General features: G+C 52.8%; 1 protein-coding gene across 1 annotated transcript in view; it reads right to left on the bottom strand.

Moving 5' to 3' along the window:
* Positions 1–10,000, bottom strand: part of LOC133119284 (synapsin-3-like) — a 106,429-nt gene that overhangs the window by 70,815 nt on the left and 25,614 nt on the right. The window contains exon 4 of the mRNA XM_061229812.1: positions 763–854. Within this exon, the coding sequence (XP_061085796.1) occupies positions 763–854 (92 nt within the window). The remainder of the gene's footprint in view (positions 1–762; positions 855–10,000) is intronic.

Here is a 10,000-nt window from a genome sequence, read left to right as displayed (position 1 = left end):
AAGCAGCAGTGTGAGTGTGTGTGTGTGTGTGTGTGTGTGTGTGGAAGCAGCAGTGTGAGTGTGTGTGTGTGTGTGTGGAAGCAGCAGTGTGTGTGTGTGAGTGTGAGTGTGTGTGTGTGTGTGTGTGTGTGTGGAAGCAGCAGTGTGTGTGTGTGTGTGTGAGTGTGTGTGTGTGGAAGCAGCAGTGTGTGTGTGTGTGTGAGTGTGTGTGTGTGGAAGCAGCAGTGTGTGTGTGTGTGTGTGTGTGTGTGGAAGCAGCAGTGTGTGTGTGTGTGTGTGGGGCTCAGGGCAGTGGGGGTTTGAGTGGAGGCAGGCGGGGGTGGGGAGTGAGGGTTGAAGGGTGGAGGTGGTATCAGACTGCAGATCTGCTTCAGCCATTACCGCCTGCATCTGTTCAGATAAAAGCCCAGAGGAGCCGCGGCCATGACCACAGTGGGGTTCACCAACCACTGTGTGTGGGAGCAGAGACTATCCCCAACCACTGTGTGTGAGAGCTGAGACTATCCCCAACCACTGTGTGTGAGAGCTGAGACTATCCCCAACCACTGTGTGTGAGAGCTGAGACTATCCCCAACCACTGTGTGTGTGAGCAGAGACTAGCTCCAACCACTCTATGTGGTCAGATACAGGACATATTAAACAGAGGGGGAAAAGGTCTGCAGGGCTCAGATGCAAATTAAGTGCCTAAATGGCGCCTTTCACTGGTGTGCTGGGTAAACAGGAAGCAGCGGGGGTTTATGGGAGATGGAGTTCTCTGCTCACCTGACCACCCTGGTCCCGCCCCTCATGGCCTGCATGTCCACCACGCATCCACCGTTCACGCAGGACGCCAGGTTGATCTCCGAGAACTCTGCCTGTAAAAAAAATTAAATAAAGAAAACCCCACGAAATATTAATAACGTTTTTAAAAACCTGCGTCATGCCATCTGGCAGTTCTCAGTTAATACCATTCGAATACACTCGTCCAAGTCAATCATAGAGTGTCGTCCTGGGTTTTTTTTTAATTTTTATTCCAAGTGTGTCATTGGCCATCAGGCAGGCGCCAGGGCTCTGTCGGGTTTCCTGTTTTGAGCGCGATGAGTCACCGGCCGCGCGGAGCGCTTCCGTTCAGCAGCACGGGAGCGGGGCCCCAGACTCGCACAGATGGAAGGCATTGGAATTTCAAAAGGACACAAAATGTCACACAATAAACAATGGCTCGAGAAGGCAAGTCCCGTCAGGGCCGATAACGGGAGTGTTTTTAAAACCGGGCCTGATTTACCGGAGGCCATTTTATAACCGCCGCACCTTCTCCTCAGCGTTAGGGGATAAGGGCCAAAATGGAGGATTTCCCCCCAATTACTTTTCATCTTGTTCCCATTTGGGACCCCTGCCTTGAGTGACCCCCCCCGGCCTCTGTGTGTGTGTGTGTGTGTGTGTGTGTGTGTGTGTGTGTGTGTGTGTGTGTGAGTGTGTGTGTGTGTGTGTGTGTGTGTGTGTGTGTACCCCCCCTCTACCCCCCAATACACCGCGAGGGCCCGGTCACCCCGTGACTTCATTAAACTCGGCCGTATTCTCAGGTGGGGGCGTCTGGGAACGCCGTGTGGGGAAAGGCCGGAATTCTGGGAAGGCGACACGGGAACCTGATCCCAATCGAGAAGAAGGCTTTCTCCGGGTCACTTCTGTGGTGTAATATAACGTCTAATATAACGCATTTTGAACAAACATAAATCACTGTCGAGAGTTGTGAGCCGGTTTATTTTCATGTACAACTCGAAAACATCCACTGGCCCTCTTACTATGCATGCACCGTGTAACATTACCCCCACACTACTGCATAATGCTATCGACTTATTTTCTCCAGATTGTAGTTGAAAGCAATCCCATGAACTTTTGCCTGGAACTGTGGCTGTGTGGGATTGGGAATTGCAAAGTCTGGAAAAAAGGTGGGCGGGCGGGGGCATAAATAAAGCACAAATATTTCTGAAGAAACCACAATATTTTCTTAAATTGCCAAATGTAGTAGGAAGTGGTAGCACTAAAGCAGTGAAACTCCTTTGTGAATACTTTATAAAATACTGCATGCTACCTACTCCCCGGTTGTGATAGTTTTAGTGGCCGGTTTTATTTTCCGTACATGTTTCCCGCAGCGCTCCCAGTGCATCGCGCACGCGGCAGGAGGTAACAGCAGTCGGTTCGGATCGTAAAGGGAGGCTCGCGAACACACACGTCAGCCCGGGAGAGCAGAACGAACACCGCGTGCAGAGCTCTTAGTTTCCTCTCCCTGTACGTCTCCCACAGCGGGCCTGAGAGAGGTCTTACTGCGTAAACAACGTGGCCGACCCAGAGCATTAATAAACGTGCGTCGATAAACGGGCTCTTTATTAAAAGCGGTTCTGTGGCTGCGTGTGTCCGCGACGCCTCCAAGTGCTCTCTCTCCTTGCTCATCCCGAGGTTCGTCTGCCAAGTGCCAATTTCCGATACGCAGGAAAAACTGGGATCGGGGCCCGGATTCACGGTGTCTGAGAGCAGGAGCGCTGATGGGGGGGGGGATCAGGTTTCCCCATGCCCGTGTCCTAACTGTGTCCATTATGAGCTGAAGCGCGACACTGACCCCAGATCAGTGGTTCAGGGTTTCCCCATGCCCGTATCCTAACTGTGTCCATTATGAGCTGAAGCGCTATACTGACCCCAGATCAGTGGTTCAGGGTTTCCCCATGCCCGTATCCTAACTGTGTCCATTATGAGCTGAAGCGCTATACTGACCCCAGATCAGTGGTTCAGGGTTTCCCCATGCCCGTATCCTAACTGTGTCCATTATGAGCTGAAGCGCTATACTGACCCCAGATCAGTGGTTCAGGGTTTCCCCATGCCCGTATCCTAACTGTGTCCATTATGAGCTGAGGCGCTATACTGACCCTAGATCAGTGTTTCAGGGTTTCCCCATGCCCGTATCCTAACTGTGTCCATTATGAGCTGAAGCGCTATACTGACCCCAGATCAGTGTTTCAGGGTTTCCCATGCCCGTATCCTAACTGTGTCCATTATGAGCTGAAGCGCTATACTGACCCCATATACTGAGTGGTCTCCAACCCTGGTCCTGGAGAGCTACTGGGGTGTGCTGGTTTTTGTTTTCACCTTAAAATCAGCACCCTGTTGAGACCCAGGTAACCAGGTGAGGCGAGTTAACTGTGTAATCAAGTGCTCTATTTGATTAATTAAGTGCAGAGTAACAACAAAAACCAGTAGACCCTGTAGCTCTTCAGGACCAGGGTTGGAGACCACTGCTGTATCCTGTGTCCATTATGAGCTGAAGCGCTACACTGACTCTAGATCAGTGGTTCAGAGTATGAGCTAGATGAGCCGTTATGACAAAAATGCAGTCTACACTCTCTCACCGTACTCACAAACGCTCCACTTAATATGCTTTATACAGCGGCTTGGCCGAATGCTCATTCTGGCTGATTGATTGGCTGAGAGGAGTACATTATCTTTTACAACCGCCCAAGCGCTGGAGTAGCCCGGGGCAACAGCTCGATGGCGGCTCACGAAGGCTGAGTGAGGGATGGAGCAGCGGAGTGGGCCGGACGCGGTGACGTCATCTGGCCTAGATTCAGCCCAGCGTGACGCTCTCACACGCCCAGACTGGGGCACAGGGGCCGGGCCTGAGGGCCGCTGACGCACCCGGAGGACACGGGACTACAGGAAGGAAGGGGTTCCGTCACAGGGGCCCCCAGGGGCCACAGGACTGCAGCTTGGCCAGGGGCCAGGGGCCACAGGACTGTAGATTGTGCAGTGGTCAGGGGCCACAGTACTGGAGCTTGACCAGTGGTCAGGGGCCACAGTACTAGAACTTGGTCAGTGGTCAGGGGCCACAGTACTAGAGCTTGGTCAGTGGTCAGTGGTCAGGGGCCAGGGGCCAGGGGCCAGGGGCCACAGTCCAATATGCAATGGAGATTTTTGCTTCTCTAATAAATGTGACTGTTCGTGGTTTTCTGGACGGCCGTGTCATCACACGAGTGCAAAAAACTACATTTTCCAATAAGCTAACAGTTGTTTCCCAGGTGTGAGAATGCCGCCGAGTTGTAGTTTTGCGGGGAACCACAGCGCGGACGCGCGGACAGGGAGGGAGAGCTCACGGCAGCTCCAGTTTGTTTTGGTGAGAGGGGAGTGACTCGGGGATCGGGGGTAATCTCATTCACAGAAGGCCGAGGCGGGGAGGGGGCGGGGGGCTGAGGGTCCCGGCGGTCTCTGACCCGTCCTCTTTTATTCAGTCCTCCTGCAGCGGAAGCACACATGTGCACCTCCCGCGCCCCGAGCCCCGCGCCCTGCCAAAACCCCAACACAGCCCTCCGCTTTCCACTGACAGGACATGTCACCAGATTAAACTCAACGCCTCCTCAACATCTCTCTGTCCCCCTCTATCTCCCCCTGTTTCTCTCCCCCTCTCTCTCTTTCTGTCTCTCCCTCTCTCCCCCTCTCCCTCTCTCTCCCTCTCTCTCCCCCTCCATCTCCCCTTTTCTCCCTCTCTCTCCCTCTCTCTCTCTCTCCCTCCCTCACTCCCTCTCTCTTTCCTTCCTCTCTCCCTCACTCCCTCTCTCCCTCTCCTCTCCCTCTCCCCTTTTCTCCCTCTCTCTCCCTCTCTCCCACTCCATCTCCCCTTTTCTCCCTCTCTCTCCCTCTCCCTCTCTCCCTCCCTCTCCCCCCTCCATCTCCCCTTTTCTCCCTCTCTCTCCCTCTCTCTCCTCTATCTCCCCCTTTTCTCTCCCCCCTCTCTCCCTCCTCCCTCTCCATCTCCATCTCCCCTTTTCTCCCTCTCTCTCCCTCTCTCTCTCCCTCTATCTCCCCCCTTTTCTCTCCCTCTCTCCCTCTCCATCTCCCCTTTTCTCTCTCTCTCCCTCTCTCTCCCTCTATCTCCCCCTTTCTCTCCCCTCTCTCCCTCCCTCTCCTCCCTCCCTCCCTCTCCTTCTCCATCTCCCCTTTTCTCCCTCTCTCTGAAGATGAGCAGTTGGTGACTCGGCAGGCAAACAGACCACAGTATGTTTCTGGCTGCCATGGTTACCGCTCAGATAATGCCCCGGGCCTCTTGGCCCGGTTCCTGCCGCGGGAAAGGAAAACAGGAAGCAGTCACCGGGACAAATGCCTCTCTCCGCTCCCAGCCCTCACCCCAGCAACACGCCCGCTGACGTCATCCCACCAGCCCAGACCGCTGCAGACAGTCCGGATCCTCTCAAACGGGGCCCGACGTTCTCAGAAGGCTTTTACAGCCAAAATTTACCCTCTCCTCTTCAGCGATCCTGCGCCAGGCTGCCTTACTCAAACACTCTTCAAAACACCCCTGATAAAACGCGAGTCCTCTTTTAAGATTTGATTCCAAAACGCGCGATCCGTTCGCACAATACCCAATCCCCGGGTCGGGATCTGAGATTAACGTGGGGTTTAGCTCTCAGAAGCCTCCTCTGAAACCAGGGCTGCAGGCGCGGTGGGGGAAACGGGGTTTGGGGCGAATCAAACGCTCTGCGCTCCTGTGCGTGTGACCTCTGACCCCCCTCCCCGAAAGAGGGACAGCGCTCGACGCGCACTCCTCGTTCTGGCAGGGCCTCGCGGGGAGAGAGGGGAGCGCATTCAGCAAATCCCCAAACTGGGCGAGGGCGGGGGCAGTTTATCCAGGACGCCGGTGACCAAATATGGTGCCAAGCGCTGCCAAAGTGGGGATTTTATTAAAGCTCATCTGGAATCTTTCACGGATATTTTTAGAGGCCCCTGATCGCTGCTGAGGAGGGTCAGGTGGATAGCTGGGTCAGGAGCCCCCACCGTACTGGAGCACAGTGAACAGTCAGGAGCCCCCACCATACTGGAGCACAGTGAACAGTCAGGAGCCCCCACCATACTGGAGCACAGTGAACAGTCAGGAGCCCCCACCATACTGGAGCACAGTGAACAGTCAGGAGCCCCCACCCCACTGGACCACAGTGAACAGTCAGGAGCCCCCACCATACTGGAGCACAGTGAACAGTCAGGAGCCCCCACCATACTGGAGCACAGCTAACAGTCAGGAGCCCCCACCATACTGGAGCACAGTGAACAGTCAGGAGCCCCCACCATACTGGAGCACAGTGAACAGTCAGGAGCCCCCACCCCACTGGAGCACAGCTAACAGTCAGGAGCCCCCACCATACTGGAGCACAGCTAAGTCAGGAGCCCCCACCATACTGGAGCACAGTGAACAGTCAGGAGCCCCCACCCCACTGGGACCACAGTGAACAGTCAGGAGCCCCCACCACACAGGACCACAGTGAAGGGTCAGGAGCCCCCACCACACTGGACCACAGTGAAGGGTCAGGAGCCCCCACCACACTGGACCACAGTGAAGGGTCAGGCGGTTCAGTGTGGTTGTGCTGTACTCACTGGGCTACCTCAGAGCACGTGAGGGCAGGAGATCCCAATATAACCACTGTGGGGACGGAACCGGGGGTTAATGGGTCCTTCATGCTCGTCTGGGTGTGCCCGACTCATGACCTAGGGCCACACTTAACATCTTCCTTCAGAGTTTTCCAGTAAAGTCACATTTTCCACTAAAGATGGAGCTGCTTCAGTTACAGAGAGATTAAAGGAGTTTTGCTGCCCCCCCCCACTCTTTCAGTCCTCTCACGGGAATCAGTCACGTGTGGATTTTGCAAAAGTAAAAACGATGAAATCTCAAAAATGCTGAAGGGAAAAATAAAGCAGTAGTAGCACAACTCTTTCAGATTGACAGCGGCAAGGAAGAGAAGAAACTGACATCACGGGCTGACTCTCACTCTCACTCTCACTCTCACTCTCACTCTCACTCTCACTCTCACTCTCACACTCACACTCACACTCACACTCACACTCACACTCACACACACACGCACACTCACTCACTTTCTCCACAGCTCTTGATTTAAGCGTGCCCACAGCACCATAATGGCCACGAGGGAACGATTAAGATGGAGGCGGTCATGTGATTGGGGCGGTCGGCTCTGAGAGAGTCCTGTGATTGGCCGGTCAGCTCTGAGAGAGTCCTGTGATTGGCCGGTCAGCTCTGAGAGAGTCCTGTGATTGGCCGGTCAATGCACTCATAACACAGCAGGTCATCTTTTAATAGGTCAACACAAATAACCTTCACAAAACTGTTTCTTTCCAAACTCAAAATGTTTGTATCTGGAAGAGAAGAGATCCAAGACCCTCCTTGGACACCTCCTTGGTGTTCAGTTTCCTGGTTTCCCACCTATCTCAAGTGAACAGAGATAAACTGCGTTTGTTGGAGTGCCGTTTAGGTTGTTCCCAGGTGATCTCCGAAATTCACACTTAGCTCAAACAGATGAGCACTAAAAGTTAATTTTGCAGGGTTCTAAAAAACACATTAATGAAAGAGCTCTAAGACAACAGGGTATCTATTAGCATTCAGTGCAGAGAACAGTCTACTGTTCATTCACCGATGAAAGTGTTATCCGGAAAAGTTTGGATCTATAATCCGTACTAACACCAGTGTTAAAAATGTTAAATAAAAAAAAATAAAGTAATCCTCGTTCTAAGAGGAAATAATCCCAGTGCCACTCTATAAAAAAGGAATCTAAAAATCCTTTGATGTGCAAACCTTTACCTGTTAAACTTTAAGGTTTTATTTATACACTTCAGAAGAAATGGCACCAAGAGGCTCCTCTGGGTGTCCGTAGGGGAAACCTATCGAGTTCAAGGTCTTTTTCGGGCAAAATAGTTCAATCGTGGAGAAACTTTTCATCTCCCACAGAGAGTGACAAACAAACCCGGAGACAAGCCATGTCGGGTATAAATATAAACATGAATGTATATTAAAATTTTCGTCATTTAGCAGACGCTTTTAATCCACAGTGCATAAATTCCTCAATTTATATGTACACTCCACATGACTTCAGGAGCAGTGCCGATGAACGTATTTAAACGAGAACAGGCGGTACACATATAACTTTATTTAAACAACGCTCATAAAGTGCACTCTGTCCTTCCCAAAAAGGACACAGAACCGCAGGCGCAATTAACGGGCAGAGAGAGAGAGAGAGAGAGAGACGAATACAGACAGGAGCGGGGAGAGGAGAGTCAAAGAAACAGCAGACGCAGGGTCAGATATACAGCGCAAAACAGATTTCAAACACGCGAGTGTGTGGGCACTTGTGATGAGCGTGGATACAGTAAGACGCTGCACAGGTTGAGAGGGGGGGGGGGGGGAGGGGGGTTGTGGGTTTTTTGGGCCCTGCTGTTGGATCGTTAAGTGGACCCTTCACAGCTGGTGTGACCAGCGTCCCCAGCACAAAGGCTAGAGCGCGTTCGACTGCACAGTTCAGGGCGATGCAGGACTTTTAAGAGTCCGCTAAACATGTCAAAATTGATTGTTTTCAGCGCAGCGGAGCTGTTTTTAGCCGTTCTCGGTCTCCTTTTTAAGCAGAGGCGGCCATTAGAGGGTTTTTCCCTTCCCATAACGCGAAACCTCGTCCCCCGCGGCGGGTGTTTACAAACGCCGGGCGCTCGTAACTGCGGAGAGATAACCGAGCTGCTATTTTTGAGCGTTGTTTTCTGGTGCCGAGACCAGCTGGGTTTTAGCGGGAATAATCACTTCCTGTGGGCTGGGCGGTGTCGCCCCTCTCTGTCCCCACACACGGGAGGGAGGGAGGGGGATGGAGGAGAGAGAGGGGGAGGGAGAGAGGGAGAGAGGGAGAGAGGGAGGGAGAGGGAGAGGGGGAGAGAAAGAGAGGGAGAGAGGGAGAGGGAGAGAGAGAGGGAGTGAGGGAGAGAGAGGGAGAGAGGGGGAGAGAGGGGGAGAGAGGGAGAGAGGGAGGGGGGGAGAGAAAGAGAGGAGAGAGGGAGAGAGAAAGGGAGGGAGAGAGAGGGAGTGAGGGAGAGAGAGAGGAAGGGAGAGAGAGAGGAAGTGAGGGAGAGAGAGAGAGGGGGAGGGAGAGAGGGAGAGAGGGAGGGAGAGGGAGAGGGGGAGAGAAAGAGAGGGAGAGAGGGAGAGGGAGGGAGAGAGGGAGAGAGGGAGGGAGGGAGAGGGGGAAGGGGAGAGAGAGAGAGAGGAAGGGAGAGAGAGGGAGTGAGGGAGAGAGAGGAAGGAGAGAGAGGGAGTGAGGGAGAGAGAGGAAGGGAGAGAGAGGGAGTGAGGGAGAGAGAGAGAAAGAGAGGGAGAGAGAGGGAGAGAGAGGGAGAGAGAAAGAGAGGGAAAGAGAGGGAGAGAGAGGGGGAGAGAGGGGGAGGGAGGGCAGGCACCCGGTTTTGGTCTGTTTGTTGCCCTTGCTCGATAAGCTCACACACCACTTCATCAGCCCCTACGGTCTCCAGCTCAACGTGTGATGCCCTGCGACTTATTTCAGGACTTGAGAGTCAGGAGTTTCCCCAGCTATCACAAAGCCTGCTATTCATTACATGACATTTATATTTAGCGCACGCTCTTATCAAAAGGGAAGTACAAAAACAGGGATATTAACCCAACAGGTCAGATAAGGTACAGTTCATAAAGGATTGGTTGTAAGGCCATGAGCATAAGTCCAGTGCACATGGTAGTTCAGCTAAGTCTCTAACTACCATACCGAGACACCCACAACTTCAGGGACTACAGTACCGAGACAAATACATCTTCAAAAGTCCGACCAGGTCACTTCCCAACTCGTTGTTATGAGAGGACTGTACTTAGGCACTCCGTACACCGAAGTCTTCAGAGATATTCTCCAAACAGACTGCCCGAATGCTCTCCGTTTGTCTCTTCCCGTAATAAACAGTAACGGTCGCATTTAAGTGCTATAGGCAGGCATTGATCCTACACCAGGCTTTAATCTAATTAAATGTCTACATTCGCATTCTTAATGAACCTGGCTGTTTAAGTTTATTATTGGATTTTACTGTGTTTGTGTGCGCTGTGTACTAGTTTGTGCACCTGTACTGATGTAGAACCAACTCTACCGCCTGGCGACGGGGAATGAAGGCGAACTGAACAGAACATAAACAGCCCCAGCAAAAACCCAAAATGTTG

The sequence above is a fragment of the Conger conger genome, chromosome 19 (genome assembly GCF_963514075.1).
Source record: "Conger conger chromosome 19, fConCon1.1, whole genome shotgun sequence".
NCBI classification, from domain to species: Eukaryota; Metazoa; Chordata; class Actinopteri; order Anguilliformes; family Congridae; genus Conger; species Conger conger.
Note: the sequence above shows the minus strand (reverse complement) of the source record. Positions and strands in the feature narration are given on the sequence as shown.